This window comes from Bombyx mandarina, chromosome 04, assembly GCF_030267445.1.
Source record: "Bombyx mandarina strain Sakado chromosome 04, ASM3026744v2".
Classification (NCBI taxonomy): domain Eukaryota; kingdom Metazoa; phylum Arthropoda; class Insecta; order Lepidoptera; family Bombycidae; genus Bombyx; species Bombyx mandarina.
Genome location: NC_143211.1, coordinates 1,640,678 through 1,667,624, shown reverse-complemented (window position 1 = coordinate 1,667,624; position 26,947 = coordinate 1,640,678). Strand labels below are relative to the sequence as shown.

General features: G+C 36.9%; 5 protein-coding genes and 1 long non-coding RNA gene across 9 annotated transcripts; 3 read left to right on the top strand and 3 right to left on the bottom strand.

Moving 5' to 3' along the window:
- Nucleotides 1–630: 630 nt before the first annotated feature.
- Nucleotides 631–4,680, bottom strand: LOC114241249 (uncharacterized). The gene is made up of 6 exons (XM_028172047.2): nt 4,665–4,680; nt 3,834–4,141; nt 2,716–2,940; nt 2,128–2,309; nt 1,487–1,730; nt 631–860 (listed from the first exon to the last, which is right to left on the bottom strand). Exons 1-6 carry the CDS (start codon nt 4,678–4,680, stop codon nt 741–743), a joined length of 1,095 nt encoding a protein of 364 aa, XP_028027848.2. The 3' UTR covers nt 631–740.
- A 1,038-nt stretch (nt 4,681–5,718) lies between these two features.
- Nucleotides 5,719–10,546, bottom strand: LOC114241238 (adenylate kinase isoenzyme 1). Of its 2 annotated transcripts, none has more exons than XM_028172029.2 (5): nt 10,438–10,546; nt 8,103–8,324; nt 7,219–7,377; nt 6,845–6,985; nt 5,719–6,011 (listed from the first exon to the last, which is right to left on the bottom strand). In XM_028172029.2, exons 2-5 carry the CDS (start codon nt 8,304–8,306, stop codon nt 5,820–5,822), a joined length of 696 nt encoding a protein of 231 aa, XP_028027830.1. In that variant the 5' UTR covers nt 8,307–8,324; nt 10,438–10,546; the 3' UTR covers nt 5,719–5,819. The 2 variants fall into 2 exon arrangements, with proteins under 2 accessions (XP_028027830.1, XP_089596331.1); XM_089740205.1 differs by having other exon boundaries at nt 10,259–10,499.
- A 174-nt stretch (nt 10,547–10,720) lies between these two features.
- Nucleotides 10,721–13,659, top strand: CTL6 (C-type lectin 6). Of its 3 annotated transcripts, XM_089740203.1 has the most exons (4): nt 10,721–11,278; nt 11,568–11,798; nt 13,000–13,203; nt 13,321–13,629. In XM_089740203.1, the coding sequence occupies exons 1-4, from the start codon at nt 10,873–10,875 to the stop codon at nt 13,344–13,346; spliced, it is 867 nt and encodes a 288-aa protein (XP_089596329.1). In that variant the 5' UTR covers nt 10,721–10,872; the 3' UTR covers nt 13,347–13,629. The 3 variants fall into 3 exon arrangements, with proteins under 3 accessions (XP_089596329.1, XP_089596330.1, XP_028027823.2); XM_089740204.1 differs by lacking the exon at nt 13,000–13,203 and having other exon boundaries at nt 13,321–13,659; XM_028172022.2 differs by lacking the exon at nt 13,321–13,629 and having other exon boundaries at nt 13,000–13,314.
- Nucleotides 13,660–13,682: 23 nt separating this feature from the next.
- On the top strand, nt 13,683–17,910 carry LOC114241208 (calcium and integrin-binding protein 1). The gene is made up of 5 exons (XM_028171992.2): nt 13,683–13,903; nt 13,973–14,007; nt 14,329–14,576; nt 15,301–15,502; nt 16,136–17,910. Exons 1-5 carry the CDS (start codon nt 13,853–13,855, stop codon nt 16,155–16,157), a joined length of 558 nt encoding a protein of 185 aa, XP_028027793.2. The 5' UTR covers nt 13,683–13,852; the 3' UTR covers nt 16,158–17,910.
- A 1,381-nt stretch (nt 17,911–19,291) lies between these two features.
- LOC114241177 (piggyBac transposable element-derived protein 4) lies at nt 19,292–22,206 on the top strand. Its single transcript, XM_028171955.2, has 2 exons — nt 19,292–19,890; nt 20,646–22,206. The coding sequence occupies exons 1-2, from the start codon at nt 19,605–19,607 to the stop codon at nt 22,082–22,084; spliced, it is 1,725 nt and encodes a 574-aa protein (XP_028027756.2). The 5' UTR covers nt 19,292–19,604; the 3' UTR covers nt 22,085–22,206.
- On the bottom strand, nt 20,327–22,788 carry LOC149503069 (uncharacterized). Its single transcript, XR_016325752.1, has 2 exons — nt 22,435–22,788; nt 20,327–22,324 (listed from the first exon to the last, which is right to left on the bottom strand). It is a non-coding gene; the product is annotated as an uncharacterized LOC149503069 (long non-coding RNA).
- Between the last annotated feature and the right edge of the window lie 4,159 nt (nt 22,789–26,947).

Sequence of the window (26,947 nt, the reverse complement as noted above, 5' to 3'; positions counted from 1 at the left end):
AAATGCATTACTGCTTCACGGCAGAAATAGGCACGGTGGTGGTACCAACCCGCGCGGACTCACAAGAGGCCCTACCACCAGTAAGTACCTTCTATGGACATAAGACCGATGCTAAGACCGATATTAAAAAATCAATTTAAAGCTTGTTCCAAACTCACACATGAATATTTTGTTGAAATGATAAAGTAAAAAATCTATCATAAAACTATTGCTTGTTTATTGCCAAAGTATACTTACAGTTACGTGAAGATTACCGGCACTTAAATACCTAAGTTTGCTTAAACAATAAGTCTGATCCGTACACATCGATAGTTCAGAAAACTTTTTGGTAACAAGTGTACTGTGTACAATTGCATACTTTGTTTCAAATTATTTTCTATCAAATCGTTCTTGCAACACGGAAAGTAGGAATTTCTATGCTTAAAAAATGTGTTCATCTTAACATAACATATCATACATTAATTAAGGGTTCCTCCAGAAATAATGTACCCCCCATTACAAACAGAAAGTATTGTTAATTTACTAAGCCAAGCTATATATACTTATCGCATTAGGTAGTTAATTTATTGGTTATGAATGTATTTTTCGATTGCTCTTACTATAAAATTATCGGGTCGATAATATTGCATCGTGCCCATTTGTTGAAGAGATAGTTTTTTTTACACCTGTTGAAGATGTATGTGGTACATATCGCCATTGACTTTGGCAACAAAAGCCCAAATGTATGGGGACCGATGGTTTTAGCAGTGCGGTAAAAGAGCTTCCTGTTCCCTCTCCCTCTGGCGGACCGCCACAGCCGTCTCGACGAGCAGATACAAGCGCTTGAAGTCCTCCTCACCGTCCTCAATGCTCGGCACCACCTGGAGTAGCCACAACGTTCATCACCTTCAACCACAGCACTGCAGGTGATGCCGGCATTAAAACACCAGACGAAATCAGTTCGCAGCAAGACAAAAACACGTTTATTGACAACAAAAGAACCAAACAATCATTCTCGACCAAAAATACAAATGACAACAATCAAAATTACAAACTGTGTTTTAACACCGACTTCTCTTGCAAAATAAATCTTGAAAAACGCCACTAAATAAGGAAACTTAAACCATAATTGCTAAAGACTTTGTAAACTCTGACTGCAGCATGATAGAGTTCGGAGAGACCACAAACTGCTGACTGAAATTATTTCCCTAGAGGAAAGAAGGCATGTTCTCCTCTCTGTCATGTCCTCTCTGTTTGCGGGACCCCTCTGTCACACTTGTTCGTACATTAAAACTTGAGGTCAAAAAAGCTTCAACCGCACAGCACCGCAGTTCTGAGCCAATTCGACCTCAACTGCAACTTAAAGCTATGAGGCTCGTCCCGCTTTACAATCGCTAAGTCCCAGCCACATTGGTTAACTGGCGGTGTGACACCACATGTCGGTGGTGGCCACTTCTAGTTCGACTGCGACTGGTGGCGGGGGGTGAGGCGGGGGCGGGGGGCTCACCTGCATCCGTCTCGGTCTCAGCGCCTGAAGCTGCCCGTGATACTGCATTTGGGCAAGATTCTGCAGTTGAGCGTGCGTCGGTATCTGAGCGTGGGGATGCAGTTGGGCAGAGTGTACACGTGCGCTTGGCTGCGAGACGGGCTGCAGCGAGTGCCACGTGCTGCCGTCGCTTGTTGTGACGATCTCAGACTTTTGTTGTGCTGCGTTTGCTTCTGTTGTGGCCACCGTCACGACTGAAGGGTTCCTGTGAGACAGAGCGTGGGTGCATACTTATCGAGATCAAACCATCACTCTAGTCGTCGTGGCCTAAAGGATAAGACGTCCGGTGCATTCGTATGTAGCGATGCACCGGTGTTCGAATTCCACCGGCAGGTACCAATTTTTCTAATGAAATACGTACTTACTTACGTAACTATACTTGAGACCTTAGAACTTGTATCTCGAGATGGGTGGCGCATTTACGTTGTAGATGTCTATGGGCTCCAGTAACCACTTAACACCAGGTGGGCTGTGAAGCTCATCCACCCATCTAAGCAATAAAACAAAAAAGTTTTTTTTAAGCTTAACAGTAGAAATTGGACCAATTTTACAAAATTCGCGTTCCCATTACCCGTAAATCCCAGTGAAAAGTTGATTCATACCCTCTCGAAGCGGGATGCAAGTCGTCAGGCCCATATCTGATGACAGACTGCCAGACCGAGGGATCGTACTTCACCTCCTCCTCGCTCAGAGTGCTGGCGTAGCCTTCCTCGCCGAGCTCTCCGTCGCTACGATACACTAGCAAATCGTTGCCATAGTCGTGATTGCGAACTTCCACTCGATTCTAGGTGGAAAAAGAAAATTAGACAGTTTAATTAGTCTACTGAAATGCCTTCCTGCCAATTACTCATTGGATAAGGTCAAGTGAGATTGTTTTTATTACTTTGACGGCTAAACGAGCTCACAGCCCACCTGGTGGTAAATGGTTACTGGAACCCATAGACATCCACAATGTAAATGCACCACCCACCTTGAGATGTGAGTTCTAAGGTCTCAGTATAGTTACAACGGCTGCCCCGCCCTTCAAACCGAAACGCATTACTGCTTTACGGCAGAAATAGGCGGGGTGATGGTCCAGTATGCCAGATGCAAAATCGGTAACACTTTGAGATTTGAGAAGCGATAATTGATCAAGCGTTCAAATCAGAACGTAAAGCAAATAAGGCTGATTGTACAAATTTCGTACCAACCTCCATCATAATGCTGTCCCAGGATGTTACAGTGACGTTACCGTGGCCCAGCCCGTACCCTAATGTCGAGGCGGCAGAGAGCCTCACCATCGGTCCCACTCCTGCTGCAGCACCGGGTTGCTTCCTGCCGCGACGCGAGATCGTATAGTGTAAGGGATCATGACCTTCGCGTCTGATCATCTCCGGTAAGATACGGCGACGGGCATTTATGAACCAATTGCAAACCTACAGAAAATTGGACGGTTTAATTACAGACAAATAACTTAACTACATAGTATAAAACAAAGTCGCTTTCTCTGTCCCTATGTCCCTATGTATGCTTAAATCTTTAAAATAATGCAACGGATTTTGATGCGTTTTTTTTATAGATAGAGTGATTGAAGAGGAAGCTTTATATGTATAATAACATCCATTAAATAGTGGAGAAATCAATAAGAAATTACAGTTTCCGAAGCGAAGCGAGGGCGGGTCGCTAGTTTAATATAATTTAATAATGAATTAGCTTTGGTCGCAGAGACTCTTTAATAGATATTCAAACTGAACTTTTTGCTAGGACTCTTTGTAGATTTTAGTGTTTCTAGTTTATACCTTATGAAGGTGCTGTGGCCTTATCTGCAACACCGACATCTCAGAAATCAGCTATGAACTATCATCATAAATATAGATGACGAATTTAAAAAAACCTTTCTTGATGCAATGCTGAGGAACACCTAAACAAAATTGTGGTCTTTTTGTGTGCGCTTTTATCCCCTTTTAGTACTAGAGATTTATTAATGAGATAAATATCTGAACAATCTACTTTTGGAACGAAGTTCCTTATCGCGCGTTGTGAAAGGGGGCTAGACGGAAAAAATTCTTACGAAAAGTTGTCACGACACTTTTTGCTATAAATTCTTACGAAAAGTTGTCACGACACTTTTTGCTATAGTAAGCTATTGTAAGCTGTGCGGCGTCGCATGTTTCTCTGTCTGTCTGTCTGTCTCTCTCTCTTTCTTCATACCTCGAATAGAACTTTAAATTAATATTTTTATAATTGGGAACTTCGTTCCTATCCGCTGTCCCACGACACCACACATCTTTTTTATATCATCACTTACTCATTTTACTCTACCACTAACCTGCAAAACACTTAAATTTGCCTCCTGACTCAAGGCAAGCTTCTCCGCGTCACTAGGATAGGCATTGTACCGGTGTTCGTAAAGCCATCTCTTTAATATCTTAACCGAATGCTTCGGTAAGTTGCCGCGACGTTTCCGTACTGAGCCGACTATGATGGCTTGCGGGGGAGGATGACGCATGGGATGCAGCATGTCCGGGACGGGATGTGGGTAAGGGAGCGGATGTGGGATGCTGTGCCGATTCATGTCCCAGTCGGTGCCGGTTTCGATGTCTTCAGTCGAGGATGTCGACGGGAAACGATCACGCGCTGCAAGTATCAAGGTTTCGTGACTTTTAATTGCACCAATTGTTTTTGATATCATAATCAAAATATAAGCCACACACCAGCACGATGAGGAGGTTTCGTTAGTAAATTTAATCGTAATTTTATTTTATTTTTTGATGCCTTTGTAGGCAGACGAGCACACGGCCCATCTGATGGTGAGTGGTTACCGTCGCCCATGGGCGTCAGCAATAATGCCAGGGGCAGAGCCAAGCCCCTGCCTAACAAATAGAAAATAATGATGGACTTTAATAATCGCATCCGCTAAAATTCTTGTGCATGTGTGGGAGGAGTAATGTAATCGAGGAAGAATGTAATCGATATAAGGACGAGGAACAAAGTAATCATCAGCGGAATTTCACTAAAGTTTGAAATAAGTTCTTCTGAATAATTTTCTTTATTTTGATCTACAAGTACATGTTTGGCTTTTATTTTAGCATCTCGGATATTCATAAGAGGGATATCAGTTTATATCATCGATTTTAATTTCGAATAGAAAAATACTTACGCAATTTTATCTTCATAACTTGTATCACTGATTTACGCAGCGTGATGTCTTCAAAATTGAAAACTGTATTAATTTCGCGCCCACTAATACGTCAATCAACATAAAGTCTACGGAGATCAACATTCATGACATGATCAGTCATAAAAAACTCAAAAAGATGACTTGATCTGAGAAAATATTGGAAAAAATGGCGTCCGCCAAACGTCTTTGTTGGAAATGAAATTTTTTCGATAGGTACACATATTTTGAAAATCGATGCACTTTTCAAATTGTTTTCTTTTAATTGTCGTAAATAATTCAACAGCCAGTTTCATTCGATCAAAATTTAAAATTATTAATATGTAACCTCCTTTCAATAAAAATATATTTTAATGTATTTGTATACTGTAATTGTAAATGTAATTTGAAAATAGGTTTATTATGGAAAAAGTTTTAATACAAACTAGTAATATTTCGGTGTGTGTGTGTGAAAAATCCTACTTCGATGAAAAATAATTTTTAAGCAAAGTATTAAATTGTAGGCAGTAAGTACCAACACTTATTACCAATAAGTTATCTGAACTATCGATGTGTACGGAGCCGCTTATTTTGTAAGCAAACCTAGGTTTAAGTGCACGATCAGCATGAACATACATTTGTTGATAGATTTTTACTTTTGCCGTTTCGCAAAATATTCGTATAAGTATGAGATATGAGATAGAAACAAATTTGAAACTTGCAACAGTTCGTTTCATTCATAAACTTTGTCATAAACCATCTCCGGAATGAATTCATCTACGAATGAGATTTAAATGATTTCCGCTTATTCAAATAAATAGTTTCCAATTATTTTAATCTGGTTTATGACCACAATGATTAATTCAGGCGTTAAGCCATTCGCTATACTAAAATCTACCTTTTACGAGACACCTTCTTCGACAGTAGTAAAATTTCGTTCAAGTGAAATGATTATGCCAAGATACTCAAAATTTCTGTGATATACGAATAGAAAAATTATCGGATATCCGTATCATGACAATTCGGGCACGGAAACCCAAAAGAACAAAACACAGAATAAAATCACCATTACATTTAATTAAACACCAAAATACGTGACAAAAACAGCTCTACGAGAAAACTTCGTGAGGCCGTATTCTAAAATTAATTTTAAAAAAATCATTTGTTTCCTTCGTCAGCTGTGTCTGGTGTAGGTTGAACTTCCGCACTGGGGGGCAGGACGGCGGGCGCCGAGACCGTTGACGGGGGCCGGGGCTCTGGCGAAACCGGTCGCTTATTCTTCTCCATGGTATCCGACAAGATCTCTTTGAGCGTTGAAGCTAAGGCGGTACGGTTGTCGGTACTGTCGACCTATACCATACAAAATAACTAAATTAACTCACTCGCATTACGTTCAATCATACCATGATATGTTTGTAGGATTAGTAAGAACGGAACTTTTATTTATTATTAACTTTTATTTTATGCGCTGCGATCCCTGTTCTTCATGTATATACCCTTTTTATAAATAAATAATGAGGGACAAAGCACACACGGTCGCCTGACCCCAATCTACGGTACTATGAGTACCAGAAATAGACTTATGTACTTTGTATTTAAGTTTATTATAATAATATGATTAAATGATACATACGAAATACATGTGAACATCAATAATGACGTGTCAGGTGCCAAAACCCAATACAGACTTCGACAACATATAGTAAGTATAATTAAAGATGGTTTTACGGTTTAATCTCGCATTTTTGATTACCAATATACGATATTCAGATATTCCGAATAATTTACCTACATTGTTCGTTGTTACATTGTACAAGTCATGTACGAAAGCCGGTTTTTTATCCCGACCTATTCTAGTAACCTCGAGGGGTAATTCTGGATTCATCGAACTAGTAGGTGAGCTTACGGGGCTCAAACCTGGCGGCGCTGCTAACACGAACCCTAGCAAGAGCCGTGCTTCGCAGAATCTACCACTGGATCGGAAACGCGACCCCTTGAAAAGATCCGGTGAGAAATTCAGTGGGTTGTGTCTGTGGGTTAATTTACTCGGCAAGCCCTTTGTCGCAAGCGACGGGTTCGACGAGAACGAAAGCCGCAGTAAAAATAGTTTTAATTTGAAAACCGAAGAAAATTCTTTTGTTCATAGAAAGTAGGGACTAGGTGTCTACTGTTCTCCATCATACCGTGACCACGTGTCGAGCAAATCTCTTCTGAACGTTTTTGACTTTATGCGCGGCATCCCTGATTATTTGACGAGCCGCGTTAATCTCCGACTCCGGCCTGCCCAGTTCCGATAGTTTGTTCTGTAACCTTGCGGCGGCCACCTGCATTTTTAATATAAATCTAGTTAACGTACGCCAATCATTAGGAGCGTATAAGCAGTTTAAATTGTATTATATTTTAATAAATTATAATAAAAAAATTTAAAAATAAAACAACGTCAAATATCGTTGAAATTTTTGTTAAAGATCCGAGCGCAGCCGGAGCGGGTCGCTAGTACGGGATAAAAGCAAGAAAAAGAAGAACAAAAGAGACTATTTAAACAAAAGATTCTCACTTCATTGTCAACTTCGAGCGCCACGACTTTCTCTGGCCATTTCACTTGTCTACTGAATATATCTGACATCCGAGAGTTCCTGGGGAAGCCGACCAGGATGAAGCCTTTCGCCTCGGGCTGCGATAGCATCTCTTCTTTAATCAGATCTACAGTTAATTGCTAGAAACAGGAATTAGAAAACAGGCATTAATATGAACAGGGCTCGCCGGTTCAAGGCAGACTCAAGGCAGGTTACTGGTGGTAGGACCTCTTGTGAGTCCGCACGGGTAGGTACCACCACCCTGCCTATTTCGACCGTGAAGCAATAATGCGTTTCGGTTTGAAGGGTGGGGCAGCCGCTGTAACTATACTTGAGACCTTAGAACTTATATCTCAAGGTGGGTGGTGCATTTACGTTGTAGATGTCTATGGGCTCCAGTAACTGCTTAACTCCAGGTGGGCTGTGACCTCTTCCACCCATCTAAGAAATAAAAAATAAAAATAAAAGAATGATGCCATAGAACTTGAAAGATGAGGTCTAAGCTAAAATGTAATTAGTATTAAGTGTATTAACACACTTTTTGTTCTAGGTGTGTATTTTTATAACATGATTATAATGATAAATCATCCGATTTTCTTATTGGTTAGAAGAGTGACGAGCTCAAAGCTCATCTGATTTTAATCGGTCACTATAGGGCCATAGAACATGCACAACAGCTGCCCCATCCCACCTTTCAACCCGTTGCGGCAAGAATAGATAGGATAGCAGCACAAGGAAGCCCCTGCCTCCTGCTGAGAATCCTCCTCGAGCCACGTTTGAAAAAGGACAGGTTACAGTTGCGCTTTCATTAAGCTAATACTACTTATAATACGATCACAGTGAAGGTCCGGAACAGTAGACTAACTTCAGGTAGATCCTCGAGCGTTCGAATCTTTTCGGCGACCATTCTCCCTCTGACCGTGTCCCTTGTAGCCTCGACTCTTTCCAGTTCGCCAGGCCGGATCATGTTGTAGCCTGTGATGTCGGATATCGTCTCCGCGACTGTCTGGTTCCCGGCTCCGGGAACGCCGTTAACAAAGATCACCGGCAGCCGACGAACCGGTGACATGTCATATAAGTCTTCTACCTGCCAAATTGTAATAGAAATTTGAAACAAAAAAAAATTTACATTGTGCACCAAAGGAATAAAGTTGGAAATTTCCTCCCGCGTGTAAAATTGCCACCCGAGCCGAAGGACTCCCTCTAAACCGAACTTTCGGCGTCGGTAAGAGAGAAAAAACTGCGTTCAGCAATGCAGGGAAATGAGATAAACATCAATGTTATCAAAGACAATTAAATATACAATATTAGGCATAACGGGAAAAACTATTGGTGAAATCTTGAAAAAAATTCATCGGGACCACACGAAAAGCATCACGAAACTAGAGCTATTAAAATAATTAAAATGAGCTCACCAAGAAAAAACGTAGAACGTTTTTTCGTGGTGAGCTTGGTGAGTAACAGAGATAAAAAAGTTGTCGAGTTGAGAATCTACTCATTTTTTAACATCGGTAAAAAAATATTTTCTGCTGGCAATTTTCTATGTGTCTACAATTTCTCACGCCCATGCTTTATTATGAAATTCCCACTACTGTACAGTTTAATTTAAAAAAAAAACAATAAAAGATCCCGATAAACTATGAAAAGTTAACCTAAAGTCAAATAATAGAGAAATAATTAAAACCTCTTTTCTGATTTAATCTCGCTTTTATTGTTATAATGTTCACGGAACGACTGAGGTGATGATATCCGTCGTCATTTCAATTGAACATAGTTTTAATTATGTCTACAACTCGTGAAGGCGAAAATATAATACAGAAGTATTTCAGCAAAATGTAAACTTATGAAAACAATTTCCTTAACCTAGGATTAGCCTAGGTTAAGGAAATTGCTTATCGGCTGTAATGGCATAGCTGCCAAAATATAACCAAAATCTCCTGCTTTTATAATTGTAACAAATTCAGTGTTAATAAAACATACGAACAATACTTTACTATGACCATAAAATCAGATTAACACGCCATATGCATTCAAATAATATTATATTGAGTGTGAGCTTGGCATATTCATTGCCTCGTTTCTAGTTGTCTCGACAATAAGAAAATTTATAAACAAACCATCATACCACTTCGATATCTTTCGAGAAAAAGCAACCCATTTTATAATAGGTTTTGAGTTCAGAAAATACTTAAATATATAACACTTTCATAAAATCGTTAAGGTACATAGGTAAAATAGCATAATATAAATATGTCTTCAATTGAAACAACTAGATTAACTTGATTGACGTATAATTTCAAATTCTCAAACAGTTTTAGGCCGAATGAGGTTTGTTCATTTTCGTTTCACAATTTTATTAATTTAAGGCCAGTTATTAATTCAAGGAGGCTCAGTTTTAATTCGGTACCTCTCGTCTTACAAACAAGAAGTCACTTATTAGAAGGCATTTCCTATCATTATGAATGCTAATTGTGCCACATTCTAATCTTCAGTATTTCAGCAAAATTAAAACAATTCAAACCATATATTATTATGTAATGGTAGAAGTCGTCGTGGCCTAAGAGATAAGACGTCCGGTGCATTCGTGTTGAGCGATGCACCTGTGTTCGAATCCCAGGCGGGTACCAATTTTTCTAATGAATTACGTACTCAACAAATGTTCACGATTGACTTCCACGCTGAAGGAATAATATCGTGTAATAAAAGTGAAACCCGAAAAATTATAATTTGCGTAATTACTGGTGGTAGGACCTCTTGTGAGTCCGCGCGGGTAGGTACCACCGCCCTGCCCACTTCTGCCGTGAAGCAGTAATGCGTTTCGGTTTGAAGGGTGGGACAGCCGTTGTAACTATACTGAGATCTTAGAACTTATATCTCAAGGTGGGTGGCGCATTTACGTTGTAGATGTCCATGGGCTCCAGTAACCACTTAACATTAGGTGGGCTGTGAGCTCGTCCACCCATCTAAGCAATAAAAAAAAGTGGATCTCTAAAATTTTTCGCTGTATTCGAACATATATACTTCTACTTCTCGCTTCAGTTTCCTCAATACTGAGGGTCGTGACCACCTCCTCGAAACAAGAGTCTGTTCGGGATCATTCCACGCCATTTACTCATATTCTGCCGCCGAGTGTAGAGCATCGTGAACTGTGGTGTCGAGGGCTGTGCGGATCTGATCAGTCCAACGTGTCGAACCTCTACCTCGTGGCCTTCTTCCGTCCACCTTGACAGTCACCATTAGCAGTCAACATATATACACACACCGTCAAAAAAGGAACTACATTACTGCAGACGATATAAACACTTCTCACGGTAATTTGATATAAAAAATGTTCACTTTGAAAATAAACCATTACTACCGAAAATACAACGAATCTAGTCAGGCCTTAATTTGAGTGAAGTTTGAAGCTGAATTACGATTATACATCCGTCACCGATAACCACAATAGTCGTATGAACATTCCAAAGGCACAATTATCTTGTCATAGTTATAAGGACATTTCATTTTACAGTACTACGAGCACTTTAGTGTGCTATATTCAACTGCAGCGTTATATACATAGCATTGTAATAAAATCTCACCTTAGTTGATATTTACAAAGTGAAATTAACAATTTCAGTGCTAAAACTAAGCTAATGAAACGAACAAATTATCTAAAGTACCCATTTATGAAGTATTTTCTTACGGATATCCGAAAAACAATGAAAATCTTAATCTTCTCTGCAATGCTCATCCCAAGATTATTAGCAAATCTGCAGTGTTCTGACGAAGCTGCATCTGTATCCAGATACCATTTAACGGAAAAATGCCACCGATCGAAACTTGGCATCGTGGCGTACGCCAATTATACGTCTCTGACCAGGTGCCAAAGACTTGGGCTTGAGAAGAAGGGTCTGGCTATTAATTTCAGTCCCCCTGAAGCTAGAAAAGTCGGTATGGGACACAGTTGTGAAGTTATGAATTGCGCCGAAACTGATGGTGGTCTGTCCTTAAAAAATGACACGAGATATGATTACTACACTTTGTACGCGAGACCAGTGCGTAAGTAGATATCTACGTAATGAAAGTTAGTAGTTACCTAGTTAATTAAATTATAATATCTAAAACTGTAATCATAAATTGATTTTAATTTCCTTGTTGTTTATATCACAAAGCAAGTAGGATAGGAACATTCAATTCAGGGTTTCCCTTTCATGCTTAAGCGAAAAAAACGATAATTTTGTTTTTTTGTTCTTTCAAATTGGAACACGTGACTAATATAGGATTTTGTGTTTCTGAAGTTTGACTAGCAAATGGATATTTTATGGTGGCAATTTTCTTACTTTCGCAGCGGACAAAAACTCTACTTGTGTTCCCAAGATTGGCATGTTTCGTCTATTACCACAAAAACTTAATTATACGGAAGCAGTCGAACAATGCAGGAACATAAGTGGAGTTCTTGCAGATATTACCACTGACCAGAGAACTGATTCCTTGGGACAGTTGCTAGCGGGATCCGGTAATGAAGCGGCTTTTGTTGGATTAAGAAGAAGTAACGGTAGTGTCTTTAAAAATAGTCGAGGTGAGAGTTGGAAGCAAATGAATTATTAAATTTTAGTAGATTTTTACTGTAACGTCTCGTATTAAGCTCGATTTATCTGCGGAAACGGCTGAGCATTTTTTATTGTTTAAAGTATATTTATCTGGGGGTAAGTAAGTAGGAAATTTGCGTAATGCCAACAAACCATATATTATTTTCCTACCTATTCTAGTAACTATCCTCGAGGGTTCCACTAGATTCTTCGAGCGAGTAGGTGAGCTCACGGGCTCTAACCTGTAGACGTTTCTCACACTAGCCCTAGCTAGGGCAGTGCTACGCAGAATCTACTACCGACCTACTGAGAAGACCCGGCGAGAAACTCAGTAGGCTGTGTCTGTAGGTTAATTTACTCGCCGAACCCTTCATCGCAATCGACAGGTTTGATGAAAACGGTGACCGGTGCTTGTAGTACCTAAAAGCACTGTTAGTGGATTGGGAGAATCCGAAATGACGTATCTAGGGCGACGTCCAATGTTTACCATTCGGTCCGCAAGATCGGGAATGAACAAGCCATTAAGAAATACCGTTGCGTATGGATGATCTCAACTAAAAAGCCTCCCAACGGTCTTAAATCTAAAGTTAAGCATCTTGAACGCTTCGGCCACCAGTTGATACCAGGTGGGTCGTGAGCTTAGTCATCAGTCCATGCAGTAAAAAAAAACCTATTAGCAACGTTTCCAGCCTTAGCTTTCGCTGCAAAGATTACGAAAATCGAGAATCGAATTTGAATTGGGTTTAAAATAGGGCTTCATAATAATAATTATTATAAAAGATGTTTGGCTTAATTACCTAAGAAAACTAGTGTTCGAGCACAATCATTAACACTTCAAGACACATAAAAAAAACAAAGGTTTCTATCGGTTGTTTTATTTCGTTAATTTACCGTTTCATCAAGTTTAAGAATGTAATATTATCTGAATTAGCAGCTGTGAGAGTGCAGTGTGATAAAATAAAATTAGTTGATTAAGGCGGGTCGCTGCGGTTCCTCTAAAAAGTCTACTTAGGTCTTAATAAATTCTCAGCGTTTTACTGAAACTTTATTTCAATCGAGACTTTATTTCAATTTCAATCGAGACGTATTTTCGAATCTTTTCTCATTTCATTTAATTTCAATCAAACGTTTTTATAACTCCGCGTACTTCCATATTATGAAAGTAATTTTTAGCTCCTGTCTGTCACCTAGGTACCACTCTAGATTGTACCACCTACCGCGCTTGGGCGCCGGGTCACCCGCGGCGGAACTCTACTAAGTTTGAATGTGTTCTTATCAGTCGACAAAAAATTTGGCTGTCCTCGGCTTGCTCGAAACGATATCCTACATTATGTGAGTTAAATCCCGGAGGGCCGTACAAGAAAGGATCCATTTTTACTTCTGAGAAACGAAATGGTTCGTTGACCAAATTAATTTACCGAAAATTACCAAATTAAGGAATTGTTTTAGAATTCTAAAATTTTTTTTATCTTAAATCTTTTTATAATCTAATTATAGCATTATTTTGTTTAGGTACTTTTTATAGAAACTTTGATTGACAAGAAGAATTGGAGTAGGTAATTTATAAATTATCAAAATTATGTAAGTAATTGATAAATCTTAAATAAACAACTTTGAAACGGACAATATGACTTAATTATTGTTATCTCTAATTTATTCATTTTTTTAAACCTGTTTGTCTACTCTATCTAAAAAATGTTATGAAAAGGACAACAAAATGAAATATATTAAATTAATTAAATAAAAATTGCAGTTGCAATGCACAATTACAGTACGGAAACTAAACGTACTAACAAAACCTTAAAGCATTTTTATCTTGTCTCCATTATTGCAAACCTTATTTTAATGAACGCAACTTTGACAGCGTCTGACACTGACAGACACAATTCTAATTTCTAACATCTTTTGTGTTGACATTAAAGCATCAATCATTAAGTAGACCAAAATAATATATATGTTTACAAGTACAAACTAGTTAAAATTTATACACACATTATATTATGTTTATATTAAACTCTATGAATTAAAGTAATATTCTTCAAGTATGGGTCAAGGAAAAAGCCAATTTACAGAAGAAGAACTACAAGACTATGAGGTACGTCCCTCTTAAGGAGCAAGGTAGAAATCTCATCATATCGTTGACTAACTTATTACCGTTTTGCAGGATCTCACGTACTTTACGAAGAAAGAAGTATTGTAGTAAGTATACAAATGGTACACAATGAAAGTCAAGTATTCGAAATTCAAAATACTTCCAATTGATTAATTTCATTCTTCATGTACAACTGTATTTTAATTTTAATTTACAATAGAATTAAAAAAAAAAAATTCACAATCTAAAATTCCATCTCTAAATTAAAAACAGTGTAAAAATAAATAAAAACTGTTTTTATTTCAGATTAATTCCTTTTTTAAGTTTATGATCAACAATTAATTGATCTAACTAACTTGGTATTATAATAGTAGTAATAGAAAAAAAAATTTGAATTTTCTTTAATTTTGTAAAATTTGATTGCACAGTGCTCACCAAAAATTCAAAGCTCTGGCACCTGAGAAAGTTGGGCACAATAAAAATGCTAAATTACCTATGGCCAAAGTGCTCACATATCCAGAACTCAAAGTGAATCCATTCAAAGATAGGATATGTAAGGTGTTCAGTTCCAGTAATGATGGAGATTGCACCTTTGAAGACTTCTTGGACATGATGTCAGTTTTCAGTGAGATGGCTCCTAAAGCAGTAAAAGCTGAACATGCATTTAGGATATTTGGTATGTATTAAATATTTATGTCTGAAATTAACATCAAATATTACACAGAAGACCATTGTTATTTGATATCTTGAAGGCCTCTTTTGAGCCCACACAGCTAACTACCTCCACCCTCTGTTTTTCTGCTCCAAAACAGAAATTCATTGTGGTTTGAAAGGTAGGGCAGCCATTGAACTACAGAACTAAGAATTAGGACTTATGCCTTGAGGTGGGCGATAGCATTCAAGCAAAATAAAAAGTATCTAATGGACAATTTAACTATGAGATTAATACATAAATTAATGCAATAAACATGGTTTTAAAATAATAAGCAATCTACGTTAGAACGAATTGAATTGGCTATCCATCTATAGTAGTGTTTATTTAAGTATATGCAACCAATAGGTTTTAACCAAAATTTTCTAATAATTTTTACTGAACTAAGCCCCCATTTGCTAAATAACTGAAAGAAAATGTACCAATAATTGTTTATCCAAGACATAATAATTTCTACTGCCTGCTCAGTGCCCCTGAGGGCCACAATGTTACTCAAAGTTTGACTCGTCCTCTGAGATACCCTCAGAACTACTTTGAAAATCTATGATCTATACCAAACAAAGCCTTAGAAATTATAATATCAATAATTCACTCATATCTGAGAAAATATAAAATCCAATTTTCATGAAAGCATTAAATTCAGCAAAGCATGAAAACATTGATATGATATCAGGTTGATATTTTCCAGATTTTGATGGTGATGACATGATAGGCGTATCAGATTTACGTGAAGTAATACAGCGTCTGTGCGGACCGGAGTTAAAACTATCAGACTCAGAAATACAACAACTGGTGCAGAATGTTTTGGAAGAAGCAGATCTTGATGATGATGGAGCTCTCTCCTTTGCTGAGTTTGAACATATCATAGATAAGAGCTCTGATTTCTGCCAGTAAGTATTGATTTTTCTTTTCCCTAATGTACTATGGGACTGACATATCCGGATTTCAATATAACTCAGCCTAGTATTAGTAACCACCCTGTGAATAATAGGCCTAAATTGGCCAATTATGATATACATCTTTTAAAGGGTTAAGTCAGAAAATGAAATGTTTTTTTGAATTCATAATTTCTGAAGTATAAATAAATAAGAACATAACTCGAATGGTGCCTTGAAATCCATATGACATGTGGAGAAATGAAGTAGCAATCTCAATTGCATTGGAGCTATTTATATTTTCACCGCCCTACACCCACTAAGTCATCGAAGAAATTAAGCAGAATTTGGTTGGAATATAAGTTGAAGATTGAATTGTGTGCCTACAGGGATATTTACTACCCACCTACCAATTTTTGCACTAATGCAGCCATGCACCTGTTTGAAGGGTGGGACAGGAATTTTATTAGACTACAATTAAAACTTTAATCTCTTGTTTCTAAGTAGGTGATGGAATTCACACTGTAATACAATAACCTCTCACGACCAGGTGGGTGGTAAACTTGTTTTTCCCAAAATGCAATAACATGCAAAATAAAAAAAAACACAAGCTTGTATAAAAATAACAAATTTTTTTTTTTCTTACAGTGCATTCCGAATCAGGCTTTAAGAAATTTCTACCAACATGCAATATTATCCATGTCACAAAAATGCTCTCAATATTTTAATCTCAAATTCTATTTATATATTATGGCTATTTTATAAATCAATTATTTTATAGCTGATTTACTTTCGTACCTTTTTGGGAGTTGTTGCATAATCAATTGGTATTTACATTTTTTTGTTGTTTTCCAAAGTATTTGGTTATTTTTGATTATAATTGTAGCTGAGAACTAATTCTCTAGTTAATCTCACTACGACTTCTATCATTATTTATTTAAAATGTATTCAGTTGTTCATGTACAGTATACTCAATTGTTTAAGGCATTTACTTAATCGTGACCATTTAAGAACGATCTAAAAGTATTTAATAATTAGTATATATAACAGTAGATTGAACAGTAGATCTGAAGCACTTAGAACTGCCGAAAGTAGAGATACGCGAATTGTGCTACGGATAATAAAAGAACTAGAAAGAAATAACCTTCAGAAGATGCCAAAACCGAAAAATATTGCTAAAAAAATCCATTTTCACTGTGTACTTTACAAGCATCAGAAATCGTTATCGAAAAAAATTTATGTTAAATCTGCATTGAAATAATAAATATAGTTGTAGTTTATAATATAGCAGGAGTTAGTAAGTTTCTGAGGGTATACATTACAATCTTCCACATATGAAACATAAACTTCATGAACCATAAAACTAAATTTTAGTATATCTAACTGACAACTGAAATGTCTGTTTCTAAATTATTCATTTCTGAGCAGATTTGTTGCTTTATAGAAAATAAATTCTAGCAAATAATGAAAGGAATGATAGATTCTGTGTTACTGGAATGCGTGATAAAAAAATATTAAAAAAAATTGTATTTAAAATTTTACTTTACTGTCTAATAATCCACTTATTAAACAGTTTAAAACAGTATTATTACTTGCATTATTATAACATTGGTAATGAAATTGTATTTTCGTCACGTGCTTTGTTACTTCGCTAAGTATTAATAACACGTCGACTGTCATGTTGGTCACAGTAACAAAACAGTACAATATCAGAAATAGATATACCTAAACACTGGTGGTAGGACGTCTTCTGAGTCCGCGCGGCTAGCTACCACCACCCTGCCTATTTCTGCCGTGAAGCAGTAATGCGTTTCGGTTTGAAGGCCGGGGCAGCCGTTGTAACTATACATGAGACCTTGGAACTTATATCTCAAGGTGGGTGGTGCATTTACGTTGTAGATGTCTCTGGGCTCCAGTAACCACTTAACACCAGGTGGGCTGTGAGCTCGTCCACCCATGTAAGCGATAAAAAAAATAAAAAATAAACTTCAGCGCGCCGCGTAGGGCACCGGTGACCTACAAGGTAGTTAAAGGGTTAAGAATGTAGATTTTAATATTTAGTGCATACATATTTTTTAGCACAAAAACAGTTCAGTTTAGAATAATTGTTAAATAAAATTTACCACTAAGTCTGTATGATGCATTTTCATAATAATAAAATAGTTTTAAGATTTAATTAAAGAAAGTTTTGTATTGGGCATTTATTTATGTTCCACATATTAATTAATGACCATGTCAAAATTTACTAAAGAATTTTTATGTTCAGGGAAAATGATATCGTATGAATGAAAAGTCCAAGTCTTCCTAATGTTTTTTTTATAGAGATCTTTGTTATACATAATAATTGTGAATAATAATTTTATTTATTTATTTTGTTAGTGTGAATTGTCCAAGTAGTATTAATAAAAGCTTATACACAGTAATTTTTGTTTTATTCAAACTTTAGCCTTATTATGAAGATTTCCCGAGACCATGCTGCTGAATTATCAATTAATATGGTAGTTATGTTAGAATATGGTTAACGTACCGTTATCCTGGTAATAATATACCTAGGTCCATAATATCAATCGTAATTTAAATCAAAGGTTAGGAAAACTTCGTTCGAATTTGATGAATGGATTAAACTTCTTTCGTAATATCAATACGAAAACGAAACATCGCTTAGCTAAACTGAAATGCTGTTTTGATGTGTGGTAACCACTGAAGTATGGTGGTAACATCTTACGTTTATACACAACAACAAAAACGATTCTATTCATATCAATCTTATCGGATCTGAAGCTGAAAGTTCTTAAATGTATTTGACAAGTGAATCGTTTTTGGAAGAAAAAAAAAATTCTGTCTGTTAAAAAAATTGTAACGGAATTGTTTCCTAGCTAGCTTAGTGTATGTGTGTGTATTATTCTTAATGTATGCTGATGCTGTAATTTTTTTTTTATTGCTTAGATGGGTGGACAAGCTCACAGCCCACCTGATTTTAAGTGGTTACTGGAGCCCATAGACATCTACAACGTAAATGCGCCACCCACCTTGAGATATAAGTTCTAAGGTCTCAGTATAGTTACAACGGCTGCCCCCACCCTTCAAACCGAAACGCATTACTGCTTCACGGCAGAAATAGGCAAGGCGGTGGTACCTACCCGTTCGGACTCACAAGAGGTCCTAGCACCAATAATTACGCAAATTATAATTTTGCGGGTTTGATTTTTATTACACGATGTTATTCCTTCACCGTGGAAGTCAATCGTAAACATTTGTTAAGTACGTATTTCATTATAAAAATTGGTACCCGCCTGCGGGATTCCAACATCGGTGCATCGGTCAACACGAATGCACTGGACGTCTTATCCTTTAGGCCACGACGACTTCAGCATAATATGCATGTTTTAGACATGAGTTGTTTATATCTCTATTTACTGACTTTCACAAAAAAAAACAACAGCTGTTATTTTCCAGTGGTATATTTGAAAAGAAGTTTAAACTCAATATCATTTTAATGACTCCGTCGTGACATATTTAAATCAATGGTCGTGACCACATAAACTTCGAAGGAGAGTTTATGATTGAAGTGACGAGTTCATTGTCTGTGAACATTTAAACTTTCGATTTTAATTTAAAACAACAACTGCCAGAGTATGTCTTACGAAAATCAAAAAAAGAGGAATTTAAAGTTTGAAATTTGCAAAAAATATATAACAACAAACTTCTTCATCTATTTAAATGGAGTTAACTTACTTAAAGTTCAATTAAAAATATCGAATTGTTGATGCTAATACTAAATAAAACTACCTTTACCTTTACGGCCAAAGATAAATGTCGCGTATTAAACGAATTGTCGCATATACCACCCGTGTACACCCCTCGATATATTGCTCAATTATTGGGTCAATCGGCAGGGTTCTGTATAAAATTAACCCTTTGTCTGCTATGTAGGTCACCGGTGCCCTACGCGGAGCTCACTTAAGTACCTAATTGTGTCGATTTCTGTTACTAAGGCGCCGCTGAGGTCACCGGTCCGGTCACCCGCGCACCTCAGTCGCTTGCACGCGCTATCACGGAACGGAAGTACGCCGTCTCATTTAGCGTTTACCACATTCTTGTGTCGTACTTATTAACAATGTCCGAGTTAGATATAAACTCTGAGAACTTATTTTCACCTCAGGTTAATTTACGTGAAATCGATTTAGATAAGGCATACGATTTAGAGGCGAGCGGAGATGAGATTATCCATCCCCCAAAAAAACGAAAGCGTCTTTATATAAGAAGGGATTCAGAAACTAAATGTGATTCGGTGGAAAATGTTGTCACTGCAAATGTAGCTCATGTGTCTTCAAGTAGGCTACAAAAATGGAGAGAACCAACGGAACACCAACTATCGCAGATTGCATTCACGGAGCCAACGGGTATATAAGTGTTTTTATTCATTAAGTGACTTAAAAAAGGAGGAGATCTTCAATTTGTCTGAATGCGAATTGGGTTCCGTGCTGCTTTTTTTGTGTGTTGTGTTACTTGATTTATTCCGTCAATTGTATTTTTTTTTCTTACAGTCAACAACACGAGACTACATTTTATTTTAACCCTTATAGCGCGAACCGTCGATAGATCGACTGTATTTTTTTTTTATTGCTTGGATAGGTGGACGAGCTCACAGCCCTACTGGTGTTAAGTGGTTACTGGAGCCCATAGACATCTACAACGTTAACACGCCACCCACCTTGAGATTAGTTCTAAGGTCTCAGTATAGTTACAAGTTATCAATGCATATGAAGTGCGGAGCATCGGAATAACGACTAATGTGCAATTGTGCAGTTTGATTATAGGTATCGCTTTGTACGGACGTGTCTTAGCGCACGCCTGTATAATGTTTTTAATAAGTTAAAATATTTGTAAAAATAACCATTTAAAATACTTTTGCTGTGAATTTAGCATTGATTTTTGTGGTTTTTTTAATGTTAAAGTTTTTTTAAAGTACCTACCTTTTTTTGTAACAATTTCTGCAAAATACACACCTATATGAAATTAAGCTGAGTAAGTACCAAAAGAAAAAAACTAAACCCTAAAACCCAAAGGTCAAGAATATTCTTACTTTTTTAATATGGTAGGCTACTGTATGTCCGTTTGTACGTTCTTTTATGACTAAAGAACGGCTTTGTTCTAGGTATCAAGAAACCGTATGACGAAGAACTACGAAATGCAGATCCAGGGGCCTATTTCTCATTAATAGTCTCAGACGACATTTTTGAGGAAATCGCAGTGCAAACCAACTTATATGCTGAGCGACGCGAGAGTACAATGCCTTCCTCGCGTTTGAATAGTTGGAAACCAACAAACAAAAATGAAGTCAAGAGTCTTTTTGGACTTATTATGTACATGGGACTAGTCAAACTCCCAAAAATAAGTCTATACTGGAGCACAGACAGGGTTTTCAAACAAACTTTTGCGCCTTCGATTATGAGTCGTAATAGATTCGAACTGTTGTTGCAGAATCTGCATTTCGTTGACAACGAAATAGCTGATGCCGCCGATAGAATCTATAAAATACGCAGTCTGATAGATAAGTTAAACAAATCATTTCAACGGTACTATTCGCCCAAAGAACAAGTTTGTGTAGACGAAAGTCAAGTTCCTTACAGTGGGCGATTGATCTTAAAGCAGGACAATAAAAGAAAAAAGCATAAATGTGGAATGAAACTGGTCAAACTGTGCACAATACCAGGTTATACCTGTAAATTAGAACTTTACGCTGGTAAAAACCACGAACCACTCAATACAACGCCTAAAAATGTTGTAATGTCAATCTGTAAAGAAATACTTGATTTGGGGCACACCGTAGCTACGGATAATTCGTACACAAGTTTGGATTTAGCCCACGAACTTCTAGACAGGAATACTCATTTATTAGGCACACTGAGAAAAAATAGTAAGGGCCTCCCGAAACAAGTAATTGATGCAAAACTTAAAGAAGGTGAATCTGTGGAAATGGAAAACGAAAGAGGCATAACAGTGTTACACTGGAAAGATCAACGAAGTGTGTTAATGCTCTCCACAAAACACACTAAAGAATTTCCTAGTGTGCCCATAAAAGGAAAAATAGTTCGAACACCGAAATTGATTATAGCGTATAATAAAGCAAAAGGAGCTATTCACACGAGCGATCAAATGAGCGCATATTCATCACCACTGAGAAAAACTCTAAAATGGTATAAAAAGTTAGGCATCGAATTAATTTTAAACACGGCCGTAGTCAACGCCTGGATCATGTTTTGCGAAAATACGGCTCAGCAAGGAATTGTAGAATTCCGACGTCAATTAGTGGAATATCTAGTAGACTCTGGGAAAGACGAATCCGAAGATAACGAGAATGAATCTATTGCCAAGAGACCTGAACGACTAAAGCATACATTGATAACAAAAGAAGGTAAAGTTAGGCAATCAAGGCGCTTCTGTGTAGAATGCTACAAAAGCTGTGTTTCCATATTTGGATCAAGAATTGCCAAAAACAGGGCCAAAAAAGTGCCAACTTATTGTCCTGAATGTCCTGCACAGCCCCACTATTGCCTTCAATGTTTTAATAAGTGCCATCCTTATACTATGTAAGAATGCAGTGAACTTCATTTTCTGATTTCAGTTTTCTTTTTTCTTTTCTTTTTTTTTCAAATATTTTCAAATATGCATGCATGTACTAAAAAACAAAAAAGTTTGATTAAAATGTTCATCTGGAATTACTTCTTTTAATAATCTTTCTATTGTAATGCATTTACAACCATTCAAGAATAAATTTGTTATTAAATAAATTGAATATTATGCTCTAGGCATTTTCACAACATAAAAGTTTACCTTTTTTTTTTATAACAACTTAGAGGCAAACGAGCAAGACGGGTCACCTGATGGTGATTCACTGCCGCCCACGGTCACCAGCGTTTACGCCAGTGCGTTGCCTACCCTACCTTCAATACATAATCCAAAATATTCTTACGTTACATAGAAACCATATGAGACTGTTACTCTAGAGCGCAATTCCCGTCACTTACTAATAGAAAACCTATAGAAAATGCGTACTACCGCGCATAAATCAACTCCAAAAAGTCCATGAGGTCCCATTGTCCTATCCTAGGCAGCTCCTTGATAAAATACCACTTTCGGTCACCGGTGCCCTACATGACAGTCAATGAGTAACGTGACCATACGTCCCGCTTTGGGTGAGTTTGCCCTGCTTTCAGGCTGTCCCCAGAACAAAAATGTCCCGTTTTCATTCATCTGTTGTGAATGTGTTTATTAGAAACTTACCGAATACTTATACCCAATCCTTAATGTATTACAAAATACATACTAAAGTAACTCTAATTTTGCTGTAGAAAAGTAGTTTTTAGTTGCGAAATTATTTATAAATATTATTTTAAGGGCAAGTTGGTGTAAGAATTAAGATGTCAGTGAGAGTAAGATATAATAATAAATTATTTCATTTTTTAAACTATATTTTTAATTTTGCATTTAAACATTACATCTTACCCGGCGTCCCGCTTTGACACGAAAAAAAAGGTCACGTTATCAATGAGTCAAACTATGATTGATATTACGGGCTTAGAGTAGTGGATGCCACTACCCACATTGAAAAATAATGTCTCAGTCTCACTTGTGTAGTATAACAGTTGTACTAAACTTTAAACTGGAACGCAATACTGCTTTGTTACGGAAATTGCTAATTGGGTATTTTTTTTTTCTTTTTCTATTTTTGTTTCCAATAAAATCCATACATTTTTAATTTTACTTCTAATCTAAGTTATTAACTTAAAAACCTTAAAAACACATTAGTATCCGACTATTTACAATTTTTTTTGAGTGTCCCAACCTGCAAAGGCTGCAGAGGCTGCTGACCTTTCTGGATCTAGCTCGATATGACGTTCAGTGTGCTTAGTGCGAGTTTCTTAACGTTCTCGATAGCGTAAAAGTTAAGCCAATTTAGTACGCAGTTGGAACAGCGCCCCTAGCGGCACACGTACGCAAACGATCCCATTCCATACAAATATGAGCTAATAGCCCAAGAGCCCGTGGGCTCTACCTGTATGTATTTGACCAGACCTAAATTTTCGTACATTGAGACCCCTATACCTACCGTGCATGAGGTGGGGACTCACTAAGCTCAAAGTGGTCGACGCGCCCAGCGCTCAGGTAGGACAGGTACCGATTTTGACGGATTTTAAATCCATTTGACCACGTCTGCCGTTTTGAAATTTTGAAAATATATGATTATTATTATCGGAAAATAAGAATGGCAGACCATTATCGCACATTTTACTTTGTGGCAGACCACTTTGAAAATGCTAAAAAAATAAAATTTTGAAAGTAATTGACCAGATCTGCCATTGATATAATAATATGTTGTTTATTATAGTCTTAAAAACTTATATTGATCACGGCAGACCTCTACATTGCGTACACACATCAACATATAATAAAATCTTAGCTACTACCCGGCCAGATGTATATTATGTTTTCCGTTCACTGTTTCAGAGGAATATAATTTACTTGCGATTTACTTTAGTAATGTATTTACCGAAATTAATATTTTTTTATATTCTATATACTAAACTTCATTAGTTAGACAATAAAGAAGTGATTTTTTTATGGAATAATTATACGGTATAATGCTGATCAAAAAATAATTCAATTCCTCATTTTTATTTCGTCAAGACAAAATTTAAAAGTGTTAAATCAGTTAAAAAAATATATCATGCATGCATTACACACACATATATATATATATCAATCTTCATTCATCATCATCATCATCATCATCGGAGTCATCTTTATCGTTAGGCGACTCGTCTTCATCATCCATTGAACCGAATACTGCAAAAATAAAACATAAATTGTAAAATGAACGTAAATTCATCTGAACATGTTCGAGAAAGCATTGTTATCAACTTACCAGGAACATTGGTGATTAAGTCACTCACAAAATATGGAAGTTGGTCACCTTCGAACCCTTTGAAGGCATATATGTTGTCCTGCTCAATCCAACCATACTCCATTGGAGTCTAAAGTTGTGGGTTGCTTTTTGTAAGCATTTCTCCAAATAGAAGAAATATAGTGGGCCCTCAAAAGTTGTTGATAAAGCTCACTCTTACGCGGTGGTATTGAGCTTGCCTCAAAATTTTGAATTTTTTTTCTATAATTTTCATTGATGTCTGAATCTTTATAGTTGCTAACGAGTAGCTGGAACCTTCCATCATCTACATTTTTGGCATTGTATAGCTGGCAAGTTAAATGTTGAATGATAAAAATGAGGAATTGAATTATTTTTTGATCAGCATTATACTATTATTATATATTATAATTATTCCATAAAATGGAATTTATATTATTATTATTATTAATTATTTATAATTATTCCATAAAAAATTCACTTCTTTATTGTCTAACTAATGAAGTTTAGTATATAGAATATAAAAAAATATTAATTTCGGTAAATACATTGCTAAAGTAAATCGCAATTAAATTATATTCCTCTAAAACAGTGAACGGAAAACATAATATACATCTGGCCGGGTAGTAGCTAAGATTTTATTATATGTTGATGTGTGTACGCAATGTAGAGGTCCGCCGTGATCAATATAAGTTTTTAAGACTATAATAAACAACATATTATTATATCAATGGCAGATCTGGTCAATTTCTTTCAAAATTTTATTTTTTTAGCCTTTTCAAAGTGGTCTGCCACAAAGTAAAATGCGCGATAATGGTCTGCCATTCTTATTTTCCGATAATAATAATCATATATTTTCAAAATTTCAAAACTGCAGACGTGGTCAAATGGATTTAAAATCCGTCAAAATCAGTACCTGTCCTACCTGAGCGCTCGGCGCGTCGACCACTTTGAGCTTAGTGAGTCCCCACCTTATGCACGGTAAGTATAGGGGTCTCAATGTACGAAAATTCACGTCTGGTCAAATATATACAGGTAGAGCCCACGGGCTCTTGGGCTATAACTTTTACGCTGTCGAGAACGTTAAAAAATTCGGACTAAGCACACAGAAGGCTATTGCCACTGTCACGCACATAACGATACACTTCTCTTCCCCATTATTGCAAAGAAGTCGTCTGTGTGAGATTTTGGAGTGAAAACTTCTTTAGAATCGTGGTGATTTCAAACCGGATGCAACGGAAAAAACGACAGGTAAGAGACACAAATACAAAAATGTGTAGAATGAAGCCAGCAAAGAATGAGACAGAAATATACATACTATTTAATGCAGCGCCATCTGTGAGATTTTTTAATAGTAACGTGTGTATGAAAGCTCTTGTAGTGAATTTTAATTTAGGATTATACGTGAAATTAAAATATCAATTCACAGAGGGCGCTACCTTACAATTATTTACTAATGACAAAATTTTACATATACTTAAGACGTTTAGGATAATTGTATTTTAATTTTGGAAGGTTTCACTTCTACCACGTGTGAATTGCACACATGTAATTATTATTTTTATTGCCTTTTGTATACAGACGAGCATACGGCCCACCTGTTGGTGAGTGGTTACCGTCGCCCATGGACTTCAGCAATGCCAGAGGTAGAGCCAAGCCGCTGCCTACCGATTTCGCGAACATTGTGAATGGCATGGATAAAGGCACTACAAAAGCACAGCAGTGACAACATCAGCCTAAATGCAATAATATATTCAACACGGCTGGCGTAAATAGTCTGGCAATATGCTTTAAAAAGTGTAATGTTGACATAACTATCGCAACCACTACATCTGCGGGCCAGCATATTGCGTCTTGCTATCAACGTCCTATGTTCCGTTTCTATATCACAATCATCCACACCATCCTCTGTAACCCAGTGACCAAAGTACTTGAAGCACTTGACTTGTGTAAGTGTTGGGCCTGCTAGCCAGATTGGAGGTACATTCTCGTAAGTTTTGTTCTGGGCTTTGAACACTAGCAGTTCACTCTTCTTGGCATTGTACCTCAGCCTGTGGGACTCACAGTTTTTTTTTGTTTCTTGAGTGGGACTTATAGATGGGCTGAGCAATACCATGTCGTCTGCATAACTAATATTGTTAAAAGAACCTCCATTAATCATGCAGCCGACACTTGCAATACTAAGCTCATTGATGACCTTATTCATATATATGCTAAATATAATAGCATAGATGAGGTTAGACCCCCTGCCTCACTCTAAGCAGTATGCATCAGAGTGCACACCGGTCAATCACACGCTGTTATTTTCATTGCCATACCAATCTTGAATTTTTTTAATTAATTCATGCAGCATGTTTACTTCCCTAGCTAACTTATAAACTCCAAGCTTACAACATCAAAAGCCCTGGACAGATCCAGGAAATATGCATACACAGATGTCTTCTCCTATAATATAATATAATATAATACTGCACAGTACTCTTAAGTGTCATTATTGCTGTATCAGTCGATTAACCCATTCCTAAAACTAAGCT